This window comes from Erigeron canadensis, chromosome 8, assembly GCF_010389155.1.
Source record: "Erigeron canadensis isolate Cc75 chromosome 8, C_canadensis_v1, whole genome shotgun sequence".
NCBI lineage: Eukaryota > Viridiplantae > Streptophyta > Magnoliopsida > Asterales > Asteraceae > Erigeron > Erigeron canadensis.
The window spans coordinates 45,312,350-45,333,487 of NC_057768.1; the positions used below are offsets into that span (position 1 = coordinate 45,312,350).

At 33.9% G+C, this 21,138-nt stretch overlaps 3 protein-coding genes and 1 pseudogene across 3 annotated transcripts; 1 reads left to right on the top strand and 3 right to left on the bottom strand.

Moving 5' to 3' along the window:
* Window positions 1-1,043: 1,043 nt before the first annotated feature.
* On the bottom strand, window positions 1,044-3,828 carry LOC122610965 (protein CUP-SHAPED COTYLEDON 2). Its single transcript, XM_043783916.1, has 3 exons — window positions 3,654-3,828; window positions 2,477-2,748; window positions 1,044-1,703 (listed from the first exon to the last, which is right to left on the bottom strand). Exons 1-3 carry the CDS (start codon window positions 3,826-3,828, stop codon window positions 1,044-1,046), a joined length of 1,107 nt encoding a protein of 368 aa, XP_043639851.1.
* A 4,607-nt stretch (window positions 3,829-8,435) lies between these two features.
* On the bottom strand, window positions 8,436-15,847 carry LOC122609998 (structural maintenance of chromosomes protein 2-like). Its single transcript, XM_043782966.1, has 15 exons — window positions 15,608-15,847; window positions 15,375-15,523; window positions 15,197-15,268; window positions 14,998-15,111; window positions 14,163-14,231; window positions 14,025-14,081; window positions 13,833-13,886; window positions 13,696-13,758; window positions 13,524-13,586; window positions 11,968-12,132; window positions 11,740-11,895; window positions 10,975-11,055; window positions 9,121-9,182; window positions 8,861-8,984; window positions 8,436-8,707 (listed from the first exon to the last, which is right to left on the bottom strand). The coding sequence occupies exons 1-14, from the start codon at window positions 15,759-15,761 to the stop codon at window positions 8,909-8,911; spliced, it is 1,335 nt and encodes a 444-aa protein (XP_043638901.1). The 5' UTR covers window positions 15,762-15,847; the 3' UTR covers window positions 8,436-8,707; window positions 8,861-8,908.
* On the top strand, window positions 12,269-12,382 carry LOC122580690 (annotated as a pseudogene).
* A 1,491-nt stretch (window positions 15,848-17,338) lies between the features above and the next one.
* Window positions 17,339-19,789, bottom strand: LOC122610966 (zinc finger CCCH domain-containing protein 48-like; the record flags this gene model as incomplete). The annotated part of the gene is made up of 8 exons (XM_043783918.1): window positions 17,339-17,728; window positions 17,820-17,917; window positions 18,028-18,207; window positions 18,313-18,459; window positions 18,723-18,824; window positions 18,940-19,029; window positions 19,111-19,206; window positions 19,343-19,789. Coding segments are annotated over 8 exons (1,314 nt in total), but the record flags the coding sequence as incomplete, so codon positions are not given.
* Between the last annotated feature and the right edge of the window lie 1,349 nt (window positions 19,790-21,138).

The window sequence follows — 21,138 nt, forward strand, 5'->3', positions numbered from 1 at the left end:
TTTCAAGGTAACATCTTTTCGTTATATTTTTGTTATTTATATACAGTTTACTTTTTTATTTGATAAGTTATATATACAGTTTACTAGCTTAATTTCATATATGTATTAGGAGTTTAATAGAAATATAAAATTTTAGACATACACTATGATTTTTGTAGTATTATTTTTTAATCTTTTATATTTTTTGAAATTGTTTATTTGGGCTTGAAAGCATGGGCTCATTAACGGGATCGGAATAGAACACAACTAAATAGAGTATTTTGTTTTTGTTGTAAGTTATTTGAAATTATAAATATGAGAAGTCAATTAGTAAGTGGAAAAACACAACCTGTTGAAAACATGTTAATGAATTTTGAAACCATGCACCAAGAAAATAGTTCCAAACATATGATTAATTAACAACTTGGTCCGAGTTGCGATTGAGGTGAAACGCAAACCAATGTTGATACAAGAGCTTATTATAAAAAAAAAATACTCCACCTAGCATTGTAATTGAAAATAAATTTAATTAGCTTGATTAATCCTCAAGATCGGCACAGTACCATAGATCGATGTATACACATACTCGTATATAGCATGCTAAACAAGTACAAGTCAAGAACATGAAACAGTACGGACGTAAACATTATATTTCACAATTGCGCAGAAGATAATATATATGGTTACAGAGGCAGTTATCCTTGCATAGTGGCTCTCCCCCCATAAACCTATATATATATTTATGTGATGATCGATCTGTCGATTATTCATTATATCATCTCACATCATATATATCATACTTATGAAACTCTAACAGAAGAACTAATTAACTAATTAAAAATAAAATCAGAAACGTCCACCTCGATCTCAACTACACGTAACTAACATAAGATAGGCCATGAGTAAACTTTGAGGAATTGAATCCATGCATTTGATGGTTTTCGATTCTTCAATTCTTTAAACTGGCCTTAATTTGAAGAACAATCAACGCTACTCTCAGAGTACTCTAAAAGATCAGATATAATCCGAGAGCATCATATCATTCATCTACGAAGAACGCTGGATCAATAGGGAGCCCAGTAATTTTCAAGATCCCCACACTGGTCCATTGCCATGAACCTATTGTTACCAAGCCCGGTTGCGTGGCTATTTATATCCCCAGCGTAACCCGCCATGGATTGCTGATCATTTCCGAGTCCACTGCTAGTTATAATCATTGAAGAAGTTACATCGTCTTGCAGCTGTGATGGTGCTAGTGGTGGAGTTGCTCCAGACGGCAACTGTTGTGACATTGGCCTCATTTGCGTTGAAGAAGTTGATCCCCTTAGGTTTAAATTCAGCCCGGAAATGGTAAAGAGTTCAGCTCCGGTTCCAGCTCCATTATTAGGATAGTTCAACGGGTTTTGGGGGAGAGGCATATTACTATTGGTCATGATGTTCCCTCTATAAACCACCCTGGAAAACTGATCAGCCATGTCAGCATTGTTCATATTGTAACTTCTTCCTAATCCAACTGGAAACTGATAACTGGCGGGGTCCGATGGCATCATCTGATGATGATGAGGAGGAGGAGGCATCTGCATCCCTGAGATGGGACCAATCTCCAGGTTGTAAGGATTGAGCATTCCGCCCCCTCCTCTCGAATGGCTGCTGGATGAGGATGATGATGGATACTTCTTCCCACCAGCAGTCTTTTGGAAAACCCGACATACAACCCACTCATCCTGCATGCGTTAAATACCAGAAAAAGTTGTCATTTCTACAATAAGACACGTAAACATGTACTCCCACCGTCCCATTTTTATGTCGTGTTTTTTTTTTTTTTAAATGTCATAGTTTGACTTTGTGAGTCTTTTTTTTTTAACTTTGACCGTAAATGTTATTGTTTGTGTTTAATTTATAAGTATTTTTCATTGATATAACTTTTATCAGCTATTATATAATACAAATAAAGATATTTACAGTCAACGTTAAAAGAAAAACACTAAAAAAAATCAAACTAGGACATTTAAATGAGGTCAGAGTACAATAGATTTCTTAGGTTCAAAAGATGATATGTATGATTGCTTAGAATGGTATATTGTTTGATGAAAAGATATATATGCATTAATTGTCGATTATAATTTTGAGTACTCAGAAACTTTTAAGACTTCATGATCAAAATAGTAGTATTTTGATATCTTCAAACAGAAGAGAGTACGTATACTTTACCTAGATACACAAAGATTCAGAAAATCTATCCTAACATGTACAGAAGAAAGTATGAGCAGATCGATGACATGATGAATTTTAATCAATCAAAAGTAGCAGCAAGAACAAAAGAGGCCGGACATGGGAACCGATCTGCACTATTAGACTTATGGTTTTTAAATAAAAAATATATATAGCATGTCACCATTTTTAATTAGAAAGCACTTCAAAATTTATTAGGACTAATTAACAAACAAAGGTAATCCGGCCAGCTGCCTGCCTATATATACGGCAAGCAGGTATGTACCTTGGAAGCGCGAAAGGCGGATTTGGCATGAACGCGGTATTCATGCATAACCCAGTTGGTTTTCTCACCACGAGGGGCTCTCCCTCTATAGAATACCAAAGTTTTCTTCATACCAACTAGCTCAGAGGTCACACCATTGAAGATCTCTTTGTCCTTTCCGGTCGTCTTCCAATACCCCGTATTAGTGGCTCGATTTGTTCTGACTCCTGTCGGGTATTTCCTGTCTCTCAGACTGAAGAAATACCATTCTTTCTCTCCCATTTTTGCCTTTCCTGCATCATGTTTCAAATTCACTTTCACAGTGTTAATTACAACATATGGAATGCTGAGAAATATATTGTCATGCATATACATATTTCTAGCCAGCTAGCTATATTATCATGCATATTACTAACTCCATGCATGATTTATTTTCTTTAAGTTTGTTGAGAAAATTTGAATGAAGAAGAACATATGATTACACATTGCACTAAACATTAATTACGTCTAAGTGTAAATCTTCTGTGAGCTAGATTCATAATTTCCTGCCAATTGTGTTTACTTTTTAATACATGTGCAACTAACATAATATATTTTTTGTTTGCTTAAAGATGTAATCAACGTAATTGTATTTAATTAGTAGACTAATATTATAGTAATATCACCAGTTTATATTATAAATATTAAAACAAAATTGTTAGCAATAATTAAGTTTTTATTTTCTTATTAGTTTTTTTTTATAATTTTTTTTTTTTGTGACGTTTCATCGATCTTCTAAATATTTGAGATTAAATGAAATTTAAGAAGTGAATTGTAACAAACTTATTACACTATCTATGAAGATTAACTTAATATGCTATATATGTAGTTAACAAATTAAACAAAGGTAACCCTATAGCACTTAATATGCTATATATGTAGTTAATCATATAATAAAAATTAACCTAATGAAAACAAAACCCTAATTTTCATTTTAGTACATATATATGGTTTTTAGCACAGTAAGATTATCTTCATACATCAGATTTTTTGATTATGTATATTGATCATGTATGTACCTTGCTAATTCAGCTAGCCTGCATGAACACTATTTGAATTGAACTTAATTAAACAGCTAGCAGATCATTGTACTTACTATAATTAATTAAGCTAGCTAGCTAGCTATTTAAGAGAGTACAGTATATAAATCAAAACATACCAGGAAGATCCCAAGGTTCACATTTATTGAGATCAACATCAGTAATTGCCCTTCCAGTGAAGCTCGAATCGGATATCTTTTGTATTAGATAAGAAGTGATGAGTTCTTCATCTGTAGGATGAAACCGAAACCCTGGAGGAAGTGTTTCCGTCTCCTTCTTCACTTCTTCTTCCATATTGATCAATTTACTAAGCTAGCTTATTTCTATCTCGAAATAAATTTGTCGATCTAAAACTACTAATTAATTAGTCCAAGTGCTTTCTAAATATACCATTATGACTTTGATCAAAAAGAGGTGAAAGGTAAAGGGAGATGTTAGTATTAATATTATTGTGTGAACACTGAGATTAGGTTTGGTTTGAAGTTTTGAAAATTTCCTGCCTAGAATTTAAAACTTTATATATATTTACAGCAAGCTAGCTAGAAATAAGAAATTAAGAAGGAATTGAAGATTATAAGGGGGGTTCTAGGAAACTCTCACCTACTTTAGGTCTTACCATACACTCTTCCTTGTGACGAAAAGTCTTACAGAACCCCTAGCTAGTACGTTCTCCACATCCATCCACTCGTGTACCATTATTTTATACCAGTATATTAATTTTATCTTTAATTATATATATTTTGAAGCAATTTTGACACAAAGAATTAAAATTAAACAACGTACATTTCTGTTTATCCCTTTGGTAAGCTAGATTCATATATGTGAAAGAAGGTTTTGCTAGATTTAAAGTCCAGTTGTCTTGTTTCAGTTGGTGGTTGAGAAATATATAGCTCATCATATCATGTAACAACCAAAATGAAATTTGTCACACACTCTACTATATATAAATGGGAGAAATATAATGAACTTACAGATATATTGTAAAAAATCAGCATATATATATGATGGTCTAAACTGTGCTTAATTTGCTATCCTTCTTTCTAGCTAGCTAGGTAACAAATTAATTAATCCTCTCATCAAGAAGGAATTAGCTAGTAACATAACTTGAATTTGATATAAATCCCCTCCAAAAAGCTAGATCAATAACTTATTTACCGCTGAATTATATATTCGTATGTAATTAATATAGTCGTCTTATTATAAGCTGCGCGCTGCACATACATCAATCATAACTTTGGTTCATTATAACTTTTAGCTAATTGAATCCTCATTATGGTAATTCTGGCAACAAAGTGACAATCAGTATTGATCCAAAAGTAGTAGTACTACGTATATATAAAACTGGTCTCTATCAGTGCTTATGATCGTCACACACATGCATTTAGTTACAGTATTATACATAGTTACTGAACTACTCGCCGTTCAATACAAATTATAGCCTTCGGAACCTGCAAAATTTGAAACGTACGATTAGCCAGAAACTAAGTCAAGGAATAAAAAATGTGACCATTGAGAGTTGACTACGTACTTAAACATGCTATTTGAATTGCCAAAGTTTTTCTAGCTTGTTGATTTTCAAAACCTAAAGGAGAATAACTATGCACAAGATTCATATTATTTTAGTCCAACAGTTTTATTTAGAAACTGGGACAAAATTGTTACACCAACTTCATTAATTTAATTACACATGAAAATTGTCATCCATCCAAATTTAAATAACATGATGTTCTTTTTAGCTCTGTATTGTATAACTAATTACTTAAATTAATTTGTAATCTAATGGAATAATACCCAGTAATACCATAAGGCCTTTGTTGTGTTAGTACATTAATCACTTCTAGAAGTCCTACAGATCAGTTACGGATTATGGAAAGATTTATGGGCATAAATAAAAAAGTAAAGTTAATTTGTATGATTCAGCATTAGAGACCCATATATCTATCTGCATCAATATGTCGCCATCTTTTTACTTACTTGTTCTACACTTCGAAATTTTATTGATCTTGAAACAAGTCTGCATCACTCTTACCTGCCTCGTAGCTTAGTTTGCGCACTATAGGTAAGTATGTACGTATGTACGTGTGGTTAATAAGTCATGAAATCTATGCGGTCGACTTTTAATCTAATAATAAGTATATGATTAAAATTTATATTTCAATCTTTAAGTATTTTATCCAAATGGTACACCTTTAATTAGCGTGTGTTGTTCTGTATACATGTTGATCGAAGTCGAACGCAATTCATAACGTACACAATATATAGTCTTTTTCATAACAAGGTCTTGAACGAAAATTCAGAAGATCGGCATCCTTGTTCACATTAGAGATACAGCGATTGACAGAATACCAATGGATATAAAAATAATATCTATGAGATAATGATCTGTTTGAAGAGCGTTCGTCACAACTATACAATATAATATTAGCCCACGGGCGATTATAAGATTCATTTGGTCATGTTGTATGCATATGTTTAGTCATGTACGAAACCATGTTGAAAGCAATGTTCAAGTAATCATCTAGTTCTCAGACATTAATAAAATATACGAGTATATATATTGCTTAATTGCTTGCTGGTTTGGGCAAATTAAAAGGGTACATGACCATGTTCACTACTACTGTACATTCGTGAAGTGCTTTCATGGAAACATCTCGCTGGTAATCTATCGTTTACCAACGACTAATTTGTCGACACATAAAACAAAGGGTCAATTATAATGAAAGTAGTTGAAAGGCATCTGTCAAGATGGACCTGTGTTTCTCTTTTGTAAGAAACACTCATCAAGAATCATGGGCTGGTTATAAAACGGATTCCGCCATGCAGGCTACTTGTCAAACACTTCACATATAAAAACTACTTAACCATTAATAATTAATTAAATGCTACTTGTCTTATCATGGCCGGATCAATGATTATTGTTATAATGATATATGCAAAATGTTGTATATGCATTAGATACAGAAAATACAATACGGTTTAATTTGACATATAGGGAGAGGCCGGTATGCAATTTAAAGAGAGTGAAAAATCCAGAAAGCTAGAAATTAAGCAAGTTATAATTCGATGATACAGTATACATTAGTAGCTATCAATAAAATTCATGTACTCATGTACGTGGCTAAAGGTGTCCTAGCTAGCTTCATACTAATGGTTGAGCTGCAAATTGTAACATCATAACTTTGACTAATTAACTTGCTCCATCCTTTATTTTTAGTATATATCTTATATAGTTTTCATATGAAGACAAATTAATCATACATTGTATTGATCGAACTTGTAGGCTGACCATATATTGTTAACAAAAATAATAAAGAAAAAATCGTAAATGGGTGGGAACCCCTAGTCCCATGTACCATTTTGGTACCTAGAGCCCTACACACAACATAGATTAATTCATCCCCACCATCCTTACATATGGAGCACAAGATTTATTTTTTCACTTGTCTTTAGCAAAATTTGCACTTATGATCGACCTAACACTCTTCATCTTATAGGACCATTATTGTACGTAAAGTTTTTTTGCGTAGAATTTTGTGCCTATTGCTGCAGGTAAAGGAACCTTCGGTAAATAGCATAATATTGATAAATCTAGAAAGGTGCTAGAGAAATTACAAAAGTACAAAGATAAAATGATGAAGGGATATGATCTCTAAATACATCTAAAACAGCAACAATATTTACTTCTAGTAGTAATCCAATCAAAAGACATTAAAATGATTTCATCAAAAAGGGCATTTGATTTAGTCGAAATCAGTTGGAAACAGAGTCCAAATAGCGGTTAATTTGAAGTCTAAAACTTTGTACAAGTGTGAAATGTGTTTTGCAGGGGTGACCCATCACACACCTAATTTACAGTCTTACAAACCAATGAAGTGTACAAACTAATCTAAAATCCGCTTTCTATTTCTTTATTTCATTAGTGTCGTATCAAATTATACAAACGTATCTCCGACCAGGTTGCATTGCATAGAGGGAACAAAAATGCTGAAGGTCCAAACAGTCAACAAGATCTTTATATGGCAAAATGTATGGGTCGGATCGGGTTGGGGACGGGTCAAAACGGGTAATTTGAGAAACGGGTCAAAATGGGCCGGGTCAAAACGGATCCGGGTCATTTTAAATATGAGCTTAATTTATACAATTTCTTTTGTTATATATCATTTTTTATATTATATATATATATATATATATATACTATTTAATTATACAATAGTTATTAAATTAAGTTTTCAAAAGGTAAGTCGTTATATATTTATTATATACTTAAATTTAATTTAATTAAATTATGTATAGTTACTAGATACTAGATACTGTACATTTGGTATTGTGCTATAATTTACTCCGTATAAAATTGCCAAGCTAAAAAACACTCCAACTTTCTTTCTTTAATTTGTCTTTACTCTCACCACTGTTTTCGTCCCACTCCAAAATCTATGTCATCACTTTCTCCATGGCACATTGGCACTCAATCATCCTTTTTCTCTATTGTCTATTCGAAATCATAAGAATAAGGATCAGATTCATATGGTCAGGTCCATTGGGAGTTGGGACGGAGGTATAAGCAGCCAGATCCGTCATGTTACAGTTTTCCGGCGGTGGTCAGTTTTCTGGCAGCAGCTTAGATCTTCAATTTCATTAACGTAGATTACGGTTGCGAATGAAGCTTTAATAACGTTAATTATGTTTTTCAATTTTATCATCGTCCCGATCCGTGATTAGTAAGTCACCTGCCCATTATGACCCGTCATCCAAGATTTTACTTTTTCTCTTGATCCATTATAACCCGTCTGATAATTATCACCCAAATCTCTAAATGGAAGACCCAATATGACCCTATTATGAATGTTTGGGTCATAATTGCCAGCTCTAGCCACTAATACTTAATCCTGCATTCTTTAATGTACGTGTAACATACGAATATATGAATCACCAACACATATAAATACAATTACATTCAGAGTGAAAGGAATCAATCACCTTAAAAAACCCATATTGACCAGAAAATAATAACCTTACAAACACATGCACAATGACTATTAACACACCCTCTATCGTACACCACTATTCTACCTTTTTTGGTCTCTTCTATGCATTACATACATACAACATCCTTACAAGACAGGCACGTGTAAATCTCTCCATGCAGCAGACGTGAAGCGCGTATCATTTTTATCTGCAGAAAGAAATACAAACTAAATTACATGCCTTACCAATATGACAATCCTATTAATCGGTCCAAATTCCTGATCATTCAGCAAAATATGTTTCATTTTTGGTCAATCTTTATCGCAATGATATGTCATTCTCAAGTTTAGGAGCTGCATGCCTTATAATTCATGTTTAAAGAAAACCATTCGTCATGCGTGTATTACTGCTACTTGTCGGGATGAGCACGTTTAGCCTTTCGACGTGGTTGGTTAGGAGTCGGAGTTGGTCTTTTAGCCTTTTTACTGCATTCCAAGATAATTGTAAAATGATTTACATTCTTACATCAAAAGATACAAAGTGCAAATATGGACCATCAGAAGTTCCGACTTCTGTATTCCATCAATGTTTAGCAGAAATGAAAAATTCAGATAAACTTACAAAAAGATTGCTGACAGAACTTTGAACAGGATGATTGTAGGCAGTATCAACAACGCAGAGGCCTGCCACATAAATATACCAGTTTAAGTATAATTCTATGTATAGTCGGGGATGCGGGGCGGCAAGGAAATGTTAGAGGTGCAAAGTCAACCCATTTACTTCTACATTAACCTCAGTTATGTTTTAGGTCTAACAAGCCGTGTTGTAAAACTCTGATTTCAGGCCAAGTACTCGCTACAAGGTCACAGGCCAAGGCGAGTGAGTAATATCCAAGTAATCGCTACATGGTCCACAATTTGGTCAAAACTTGGTCAACTCAGTCGAACTCGGTGTTAACTAGGTCAAAGATCGGTCTGAAGTACCCAAACAATTGTGTTAATGTTTCTAAACAAACTTAAAGGGTATTATGTTTATGTTTCCAGTCTAAAATTCTGAACCGAGTACTCTTTCCAAGTTTCCCAGCGGATCTGACTCCAAGTAGTATTTTTGCAATGTCAATAACAGGTCCGGCCATGATATATTTTTAAAAACACCTCAAATGGAATACGGTAAAAAAAGATCAAATAGATCTCGCCAGGGTGTATTCGTAATGCATAAAATTATTCAAAACATTAGGTGTCATTGTCATATTATAATATCTGCAACCAAAATTGAAATGCAAACTATTCATATGAAAAATTAGAAAATTTGGACAAAAAATATTGATAACTTCAACCTAACCCCACCTGCATCAAGAGACTACCTATTTTACCTTTGGGCAATGTTGTAAAAATTAGCCAACTCTCGAATTACTCAGACTTGGCTCATAACTCGCGAGGCCTGGGGAGTCAAGTAAGCCCGACTTGGACCATAAAACTGGTCAACGAGTCAAACTCAGAATACTCGGTCAACTAAGTTAAATCGGGTCAAACTAGGGTCATGATGGTCAACTTTTTAAAGAATAGATACATAGACAAAATGTTAATAAAACCCTAAAGCCAGTGAATTTCTTGAGCAATACGGACAAAGTGATGATGAAGCTTGATTCTATCAACTAATATTTAAACTTTTGAGCTATAAAGTATGATGTTTGTGTTTCTAAACAAGTAAGTTTGAACTTCGAGGTATTTTTATGGTTGATTTTTTTTAAGTTAGCAGTTTCTAGTCTTTTTCTAATATTCTATTATACAAATTTTCAAAACTTATCATTTTTAAATATAAAAATTCTAATCCAACTACTCCCCGAATTGCCAAAAACTCGTGATTTGAACCCCGGTCAAGTCGAGTCTGAATCGCGAGTTCCTAACCTTGGCTTTCGGTTTTTTGAGTAAAGGGTTACAACCTTGCCTTTGGGTTGATAATGGTTTGATCCTATAAGTTTCAACTTTTTGTAGTGTTAACTGTTAACCATGTAAGTTTCAAAATTTTGGTGGTTTAACCCTTAAAGGGTTCAACAAAAACACGTTTTGATCCCTAAGATTTATCTTTTGCAATGACTTTCCCTTGTACGTTATTTACTTCATTTGGCATGATTTAATCGTTCGAATTTCAAAAGTTTGGTGGTTCAATCCCTCAAGGGTTCTACAAAAACCCATTTTGATCCCTAAGAGTTATCTTTAGCAATGATTTTTCCCTTGTAAGTTATCTACTTCAATCCTATTAACATGCTGGTGGTTTAACCCTTTGAAGGGTTATACACCAATAAGTGGGTACAAACATGGAGGATTAGATCATAGAACAATACGTAAAGGTTTGAGTAAACACGATGGATTAAACCACTATTAACCTGTTACCTAAGTAGTAAATCGTTTGCCCTATTTGCACCTCTAACAATTGCAAAAAGATAGAAGGGGGAATAGAGAGTGGGAGACATACAGCAAACCACACCAACTCCTTTGTCGCAAAAGCTTTGCTAATGTCATGCTTTTTCAGTGATTCTTCAACGATGCCTTGAACCTTCAGTAGTACAGTAATTTGAGATTTAGATCAGGATTAAGACAATAATAATTAACATATGTATCACTTTAAAAAGAGAATTTATTAAATACTGATCCATAATATGCAATATTACACAGATAACTTGTCAAACGCATAACATTCCAATAGAGGTGGAAAATTTGACACGTTACATACAAATGGATAGACTGCGGTTGTATTCTAGCTTTAATGGTGTCAAATGGTAAAGCTAAAAGATTTAACAAAAAAGGAAATGATGAAAAGTAGGTCGAGTGGTCAAACAGGTCGAAAGCCATACGATATATTTAGATGCATAATACCGCCTAAATCGCCTCTATATAGAAGAGTTTAGATTACCATTGTTTCATAATCATGTCTAGCACCTATTATATATCACTCAAAAAAGTATATAATTGAGGACATTTAAATTGAACTATAAGATTGAAAAGCGTCCATTGTCTAATGGATAGGACAGAGGTCTTCTAAACCTTTGTAGAGGATCAAATCCCCATTTCGACCTGTTTACTGAACCTGTTCCTTTTTGCTATGCCTAAATTTCCGTAGAAGAGAACAAATGCTGACTCTTTGCACATCTTGTTAATTTAAATTTAAAAGAGCAAAGAAAATTACTATTAAGGCAGAAGGACAAGCGAGTACTAGCGTATAGACCCATGTAGTCCATACCTGATCATGGTACTTTGTTGCAGATTCTAGAAACTTCCCATAAGCTACAACTGCCTCCTTCGTGTAAGGAGCCATAATTTCCTGTGCTTTATCAAGATGAGGCTTTGTTGCGGTGGCAATTTGATCAATGTATGGATTACAGACCTTCTTGACACTCTGCCATAAGATATATCCCAAATTAGGCTACATCATAATCCATGAAAGATCATAGGTTAAATTAACACATACCTGAAAGTGAGGGTCTACAACTTGCTTAATTTTGACAATATGTGGATCTAAAGCGTCCTTAGATTGAAGATAAACCGTTTTGGTCTTTTTGGTCAGTGATTGCAGTTGTGGTTCAACATTGGTTATGACCAACTCCCATTGTTCCCTGGCAGCTGGAACCCATTTCTGTGTAACCATCCGATATAATTGGAAAACACAGAAAACCGTACTAATCCAACAAAATAATGAAATAGGTACAAGAAAAAGACACACACACACACACACACACACACACATATATATATATACAATCCTAATGCAATTATTTTCTCGGTCTTTTGGCTAAGATCAAGTGTAGTATCTGTTCTTATCAGTTTAATATCTGATATGTGAGCCATCGGCTCACTCGATATTAATCTCTCTTTTTTTATTTTATTTTGTTTGAAAATGCATGAAACCAAACTAAAGCTTCATAACATCAAACAGTGTAATAGTCCAACAAAAAGACTGCTAAACTTGCATCATGAATAACTAGCACGGTACCCGTGCAATGCGGCCGTAGTCGTAGTGAGGCCGATTGTTAGTGACGGAGGCGGTGTCAAGTGGTGTAAGTTATTGATGTAAAAATAATTGATATAAATGGTTAATGGTGATATTTTGAAAGATTGTGTAAATTAATTACTAATGGTAAGTGGGTAGTGTAGATAAAAACATTTTAAGGGGTGCTATGTGTAAATATTACAAGCTTCAACATTTCCATAAATAAAGAACTATTCTTTTTATAATATAGTACGAGATGGGTACCCGCGCAATGCGGCGGCGGTGGCGGCAATGGGTGGTGCTAGTGGCGGTGGTGGTAACGATATGGTTATTAATCTAAAAGTAATAGGCGTAAATGTTTGTTAGTTATTTTATGGTTAAGAGATGTATATTTTGTAAATAACTTTATTAAGAACATTATAGAGATATTAGGTGGAAATATTTAAATTAATTAATAAGGGAGATAGATGGTTTGGAAAAATATGGGTGTAAAATATTTTAGGAATATATTGGGTAGATTTAGTGTGCGAGTTAGGAATGTATTGAAAATTAAAGGTATTTTGGGTATTTTAAAGGTAAAGAGTTGAAAAGGGGGTCATTTATTTATTAATATAGTCTAGATTTAGGAATAAAGGGTTTGGTGATTTAGTAAATTAAAAGGGTAAAATAGAGATTTTAAAGGTAGAGTGTTTAATTTGTGATGGGGGTAGTTTGTTTATATAGGAAGTATAAATAGAAGTATAGATATGTGATAATATACACGAGAACAATTTAAAGATTAGGTTTCGGTAAACAAATTCCTTAGGGCTATGGTTAAGGGGGGAATTGTCATTACCAGTATGAGGTTGTAGTTTGTACTAAAGTATCTCATCCAAACATTATTACTGGTAAATAGTGCAGTCCTCTTTTGTACGAATACCGTTCAATCAAAATCATTCGACCCTTGGAGCTGTAATGAAAAATCTCACTTAACCATAGCCCTAAGGGCTAAGTTTAACAAAACCATGAACGACATTGAAATCCAAAAAGTTGCTTACAGTTATGATTGTCTCCACATGCGGTTCAGCCCACTTTTTAGCCTGTGCGTTTTTCTCCAACACCTGCCCCGCCAAAAACAAATAAAATAATCAGTGTTTCCAAAATGAGTAAAATGCCTTTTAGTAAATGGGACATACAATTATGTCTACTTAAATAAGAAATAACAATTGCCTTGTGCTTAAGTGACTCATACGCAGGTTTTCCATGCTCTTTCCAATGGCTTTCCGCATAAGACTGCAACATAGTAATGCAGTTAAAGTCAAAGTTGATTCTTTAAGGCACAAACGGAATACCTATAGAACATTTACCTGAAATCCAACCAAATGAGCTGCAAGCCAAGGTGGAAGCCATGCACGATGAACCTATAGGTGGTTTGCAAAACACAAAATTAGATTTCTTAAACAGCATCTGGCAGTCTACTCCCATATATAGAATATATAAAAAATTATAGAATAACAAGAATTAAAATATGTAGTCATTTCATCTGTTTCAGATATTACCTCTGTCAATTCTTTAATCTTTGATGTTGCTTCAAATTTAGCCTTTTTAAGTTCCTCCTGCATTTAATGATACATGTGAAAACATTGTATGTTTCTATATTTAAAACAGTATACTGAGCACCGTTGTTTTGGACATACCTCAGCGATCGCAAGAGCACGTTCAGTTTTGCGAAGTTTTGTCTTCTGTTTATCAACAACTTGTTGAAGCTGAAAAAATAAAAATGTTAGGCCATACTTTAACTAACAACCCACCAAACTGATGTATCACAAACAACAGAAATTATACAAGAATTTCAAGATTAATGGACCACTAACAGAAACAACAGTTTGGCAAGAGGACTAATGACTTCGGTAAACAATTTCAAAAAGTTACTTCTTACACATTAGTAATGCATAACAAAAAGAACATTAGTAATTCATAATAATTTTTGAATACTATGAATTAGCCTTAAAGGAACCATCTCTAAAGTGACCTAGTGGTAAGGATTCCTGAAGGTCTCCAAGAGACCCATATTTGAACATTACAAGGTAAACTAGCCTTAAGGGCACATAAAGTTCCCATCGTAGCCTGAACAGGGATCCCTCTCCCTATCCTGTTTACCCATTTAACTAGCCTTAAGGAAACATAAAATTTAATTTAATATATGACGAAACCTTGTCACGTGTACAAACTAAAAATTGTTGTTTATACTATAACCATAATCATCTAAACATCTTCATCACGATTTTGAATTAACTAAATGCTTAACATATGATGGCCAAGGAAGGGTGTGTAACGGTCACGGGATACCCGGGTATGCCTCATACATATGAGTCGAAACGACTTACCTTCCTTGAGTAACCTGTTTAAAGAAAACCTCATCCGTTTATCCTCTAACATATGATGAAACCTTCTCTTAAGCACAAATCAATGATTATTTCTTATAGTATAACCATAGACGATCAAAAGCAATAAGGATTCCAAACAACTTACATCGTGAAGCTTTGGGTTTAAATCAGCCACTTTCTTCTCCAAATCTTTCGTTCGGGTTTCCAAGGCCTCCCTTAAGTTATTCTTTAACTTCAACTCCAGCTGAAGTTTTTCCACCTGCATCACAATCAATATCACTATTATACACAATCCCTTTAAACCTATAATATCTGGGCAAAACAAAACATTATCAAATGCCAACCTGATTCTCCAACTCATGAACACGTGTTTGCGCCTTATTAACCTCTTCATTACCATCTAATGACCCTTTAACCTGCTTAAACATACAACCAATATCCATTTTATTCACTTGTATAACTAAAAGAAACTAACTTTAATATTCCCACATAAAAAACATCAGCAAATATGATAATTATTACCTCAATAGAAGCTAACTCATTTCGTAATGATTCAATACTATCCAATTTCTCTTTAACAATCTTCTCTTTTTCTTGAATTGCCTTGTCCTTTTCACTAACTATCTCATCTTTATTTTTCAACTCGTGATTCTTTTTCTCAACAAGTAATTCTAACAAAATTACATTTATATTACTTTACCACAGTAAAAAATAATAAAGTTTCAAACTTTAGTAAGAAAGAGACAGAAACAAACCAAGTGACTGAATCTTGGAAGTGAGTTCATCCAATTCGGGTCGACCCGTGTAGGATTCGGGTACAAGTTTTTCAGCAGAACTGTTGCCTGTGATGGAAAGGGCGAGAAATAAGGAAGTTAAAAGGAAAATATGCAGCTTTTTTGCCCCCATCATCAGTGGAAGCAGAATTTTGGGTGGGTTGGGGAAGGGTGTTTGATAGTAGAAGTAGTAGTTGGGACTTTTGAAAGAACTGTGTATTTTGTTGGATGATTTTTATTTTATTTTATTTTTATTTTTTACGAAAAAATTAATGCATCGATGTTGGAACGTGGCTGTCGTTGACAGTAACAAAGTCATGGGACATGTGGCAAGAGAGGAGGCATTAATTTGCATAAAAAATAAATAAATTTAACAGTACATTATTGTAGTTAAAATTCTTGGCTAAATATTCACCATTTGATTCGTTCAAGTAAAGAAAACGTTCATGGTAAGTGGTAACTGGTAAATATGAAACCGGATTTGGTCGTTGTAGATTGCAGTGATTATTGGATTTAAAAAATTGATTATTAAATCTTAATTATTTAACAAAAGTCCTTAGGACTTTGTTTAACAAAATCCTAATTATTTTTCAGTCGATTATTAAATGCTCAACACGTATAAACTTATATTTTTATGCTTTTTTTGCAATAAAATTTACACAAGAAAGAATTTAAGATGAATGATATCTTTTGGGTGGAAAAATGAAGAAAATAAAAAAAAGGAGTTTTGAAACAATTTAAAGCTAGAAAGAGTTGGAAGACAATTTGCAAGATTTATTTAAATTAAAACTTATAAACTAAACAAGATAGCTGGATATGAACAATAAACTTGTATGTTGGATTCCAAAGTATAACATGATTAACAGAAATATAAGTAACGAATATTATTTCAACACTGATAGTAATTGCTTTAGTGGCCTTGATGCTAATATGACTCTAATACAGATACACTAAATCTCAAAGTTTTCTAGATTTAAACGTATTTAGTTGCGGGTTATACACTTGTACTAATATAATGAGACTGGGGTACACCGTACACTGGTTGCTAATGGAAAAAGTTGTGTTTATTAACAATATATATGTTGTATCTAAGTGAATATATAAAGAAAGAAAACATGACACATAGTGATGAATATACAGAAAGAAATTTGTCATTGGTCATCCCCACTTCTTGCAATAGCCATTTGCAAAAGCCATTTTTAATGGAAGTTTTACATTATAATGTGGAGCAGAAACCAATGATAGAAGTGCCCCTGACTCAAAGATGTACGTGCATGCGCAAACTCGAATTCTGGTTGCCATATTTTTTGAACACATCTTCTTACTCATTAGACTTGTATACTTGCGTTCTGGGCAGTGGGGCATTTAATTTAATTGGATGACCCTATGTTCATTGAGTTTTTTTTAATAAAGAAAAAAAAGAAATCGAATAGATTATAAAACAAGTTGTGTTTTTAAGTTTATTTTTAAGATAAAGAATGGAAATAATATGATTTGAGGGGATAATCTAATTGCTTTTTTATAAAAAAATTTCTTCCCAAAAACTTATCTTCTAATCTTTTCTTTTCTTTTATAAATCAATAAGAATACAGTGTTAGTGAATCAAATTCTGACCCAGTTAACCAAAGACATTACTGTGGCTACCATTACTTCACTAGAGCTTCAAAGTTCAAACATTTTGCATAAACAAAGGGCATGGAACAAATGCTCGGCTGCCAAAAAGATTTTAACTGAATCTAATCATCAAATAATTGTAAAGTTACAATTTACAAATGATCGCTACTTTGGTTATCTTTCCCAAAAATAGCATGTAACGAATCTAACTACTGTGATTACACAAAGCTGTCCCCAGATGGAACTTCCTTGTTCGCTTATCACCATTCATTCAAATGTTCACCAATTTACAACTTGATGGATACCCATGGTCACTACAGCGACTATAATTAAACTTATTCTAGTCTGTCATTTCTACAACCAAGTTCTGCACTTGGTTTCCATACTGTGACCACCCCTGCTGCATCGCCAGTAAAGAACAGACCTTCTGGACCTATACAAATTCCTTGAATGTCCTGTTGTGAAAAGATCCTACCCCTTTCAGAAAACCTATGGAACAAAACATAGCAAAAATATTATTACATTATTACTTGCTTCAATTGCAGGACACAAAAGACTAATAAATGTATACATGACTTACGAGGGCAAGTCATATAAGTGGACACCATCGTCTCTGCATGAGCATAGCATGATTGGTTTTTCTTCTGCATCATGCATCCCGCGTAAAGCAAGAACACCCTGCAATAATAAAAAACAAAAAACAAAACCATTATATAATGTTTGTCGATCCAGGATGGGACCCATGAAATTGGAAACAAAAACAAATGAATATGGCAGCAACAACATACATTGTTGACTTCGTGTTTATAAACTTGCTCAATGCTGCCACTTTCAGTTTCACCCCAAACCTTGATAGTGTTGTCCAAGGAACCGGAAAAGAGATACTGGTCCCAACATAGAACTGCTGTTACATCACTTGTATGTCCACTCAAAACATGTGAACACCTCAAGGATTCACAACCCCATACCTGAAAAAATGTGAGAATGCAGTCAGCAAACATTAAGCACCCAAAAAATACGTTGTAAATCTATAAATCACACGTCACCAAAATATAATGTTTAAAACAACTTACTCGTATAGTGTGGTCAGCAGAACCGGAGTAAAGCCTTTTAGCTCCTATAATGAGTGAGAGTACCGCTCCAGTGTGGCCTTTCAAGGATGTTGCTTCTTCAGAGAAACTTGTTTGGGCTGTAGATTTCCAGGACAAAATGGTACCACTCTGCACCACAAAATAAGGTTGAATATCTTACTTTACATTAACCATTCAATAATTTATCAGTTAAGTATAATTTTCGTGTGAAATATTGTATCAAATCATTTTAATGTCAAAAAGAGTTAAGAAATTTGGCTCCCACTCGGCCGCCAATTTGACCTCTTCCATTTTCAGCTAGTAATACTTTTAGTTTGACGCATAACTGCAACCTCTATTAAGTCCACTAAAGAGACTAACAATAAAAGCACCAACGCTAGATGTTCAGTTACCTCCATCCCAGCAAAGAGAATGTCTTCATACATAGTAATCGCATTTACTTGTCCACCACTTGCTCGAATAACTACTTCACTTTGAGTTTCAAGATTCCAAGCCTAGAAAGAAAAACAAAATTCAACGCACGTTAATAACAAGTAACAGCATGAGTCGGCATACACAGCGTTTAAGAAACTCCTAGAAGTTGATATATATATATATATATGAATATACCTTAATCATATCTCGCAGGCCAGCAAAAATCCATGGACCTTCTTTAACCAAAGTCCCACACTCGTCATCGAAGTTGATTACAGTCCCACACTGCCCAGTTAAAAATGGCATCAATATCATAAAATTAGATGAACGAGCACTAAAAATATATTTCAAGTAAAACAATCAAACCTGTCCACTATTACAATCCCAAACTCGCAATGATCTATCCTTACTAGCACAGAAAAGCTTTTTGGAGCCAAATGGATAGACAATCCCAGTAACAGCCTATACACAAGAATTCGCTTAATAAAACTACTACATTTGGTGAGAAAAAAGAAATAGAATTCATTTAATATATAGATTCATAACTTTTAACAGAACATAGATAAGCCTCGAAACTTGGCTGAATTATTGACCTTACCTTTGTATGTCCTTCCAACTTGGCCACCACTGAGAGCCCATTACCACTAAACCACGACTGCAATTTCTCACAAATTTTTACTTTCGTGAAATTTTCAGGCTCGGTACTTTTGCTTTGAGCAATAATCACTTCACACTTTTCTCCTTCCATGCAATTCCTGACCTTCTCAATACTTTGACTTTCAACAGTATTAGGTTTACTAGCCGCCACCTTTTGTTGCTTCTTTGGGGCAGTATAATTATAATCACAGTTTTCTTTGTTCTTCGAAACTTCCAGTAGCGTAGTACTGGGATTCTTCCAAGCATACTTTGACTTCAAATTATCGACTTTTGCTCTGACTGGATGCAAAAACTTGCATGGATTTCGGGTGCATCTTCCTTCCAACCAATACTTGCAAACCACAGGTTTGACTGTATAGTTTCTTGCAATATTTTCTTGACTTGCAGTTCAGAGTCTCTTGAAAACACCTTCCATTTGATTTTCCCTTCCAAGGGGTCTCTTGAAGACCGATGTGTCTGTCCTCATCGAGAATCTTCTAGCCGTTTTCATCGCCATGCTAAATAAAACCGAGACTAATGATCAGTTGCGATATCGAAACATCCCGTTCTTTCGTAGCAAATAACAATGACAATAACATCATCAATCTTGATTCTACTAAAGACCCGCGAAAGCCCTTGATGAATTGTTAAGCTCATGAGGAAAGTGACAAAACCGGCCCGATCAGTGTATCCATTAGGTTCCAGAACATCAACAAAGCAGAACCCAGAAAACCGAAGAGCATCGTTCGTCACAAAGATCCAACACACGTGCTACCCCCCCCCCCTCCCAATGTCTATCCCAGTATCAACATATGGCAATTAAAAATCCTATACGAAACATTAAAAAACTAAATCCTAAATAAATCGGGCGGCCATCTCGAATCATAAAAAGAAAATCCGATTGTTTTGTTTGCGGGAGTCCCAACAACGCCCAAAACGTCATATTGATATATAAATAGATACATAGATAATTGATAAATATATAGATATATACACTGGATACGATAGAAAAGGCAAAGGAGAGAAGATAAAAAATAAATATCGATCGCGATCGCAATATCAAACCTGTTGATTGATTAACTGTGGCCCTAATTCAGTATTCGTACTTTCGAAGATTGACGATATAAGTTACAAATTAGGGTTTAGTTTTTTGGTAAATCTTAATTTGGGGAATGATGGGAATAAGGAGTTCCGAGTATCTTTATATACGCAATGGGTCCACTCCACCGCCTTAAAACTTTTCAAAGAAACCCCATATACTTGTTATTAATGCAAAAAAACCCCCCTCACTACTTCAAAAAATAATTTAATCTATCTATTTCTATCCCTTTTCAGTTCCTCAAAAACACTTTTTTTTTTTTAAACTACGGAAATTATATTAAAAAGCATTCAAAATGATGTAACACATTACAACCTCACAAACACTTAATAGATAATTTACAATATCTCCTAAAATAACTGATCTATTTTTTTTTTTATAATTACCTTTACAATTAAAAAATTACCTGTCATTGCAGCCGCTACCACCTCATCATTGTCGCCATATCATGTGGATAAGTTTTTAATGTAGAACTTCAATTGAGGTACAACTTGTAAGAGGGTTTATTTGAGCATAGATTTTTGTTTGAGGGTTAAAATTATTAATATTATTTAAATCAATCATTAGGTATAACCTAATAATATTAAGAATAATATTAAGAATCGCTCGATAAGTTACTATTGGAAATGCTTTATGAAAAGGCTTACATTTACACATCG

Coding starts and splice junctions, on each gene's coding strand:
- LOC122610965 (XM_043783916.1), bottom strand. CDS start 3,828: ATGGAAGAAGAAGTGAAGAAGGAGACGGAAACACTTCCTCCAGGGTTT. Junction 2,749..3,653: donor TGAACCTTGGGATCTTCCTG/GTATGTTTTGAT, acceptor AACATGATGCAG/GAAAGGCAAAAATGGGAGAG. Junction 1,704..2,476: donor CCGCCTTTCGCGCTTCCAAG/GTACATACCTGC, acceptor TAACGCATGCAG/GATGAGTGGGTTGTATGTCG.
- LOC122609998 (XM_043782966.1), bottom strand. CDS start 15,761: ATGATGGGGGCAAAAAAGCTGCATATTTTCCTTTTAACTTCCTTATTT. Junction 15,524..15,607: donor TTCCAAGATTCAGTCACTTG/GTTTGTTTCTGT, acceptor TAATTTTGTTAG/AATTACTTGTTGAGAAAAAG. Junction 12,133..13,523: donor ATGTGGAGACAATCATAACT/GTAAGCAACTTT, acceptor ATGGTTACACAG/AAATGGGTTCCAGCTGCCAG.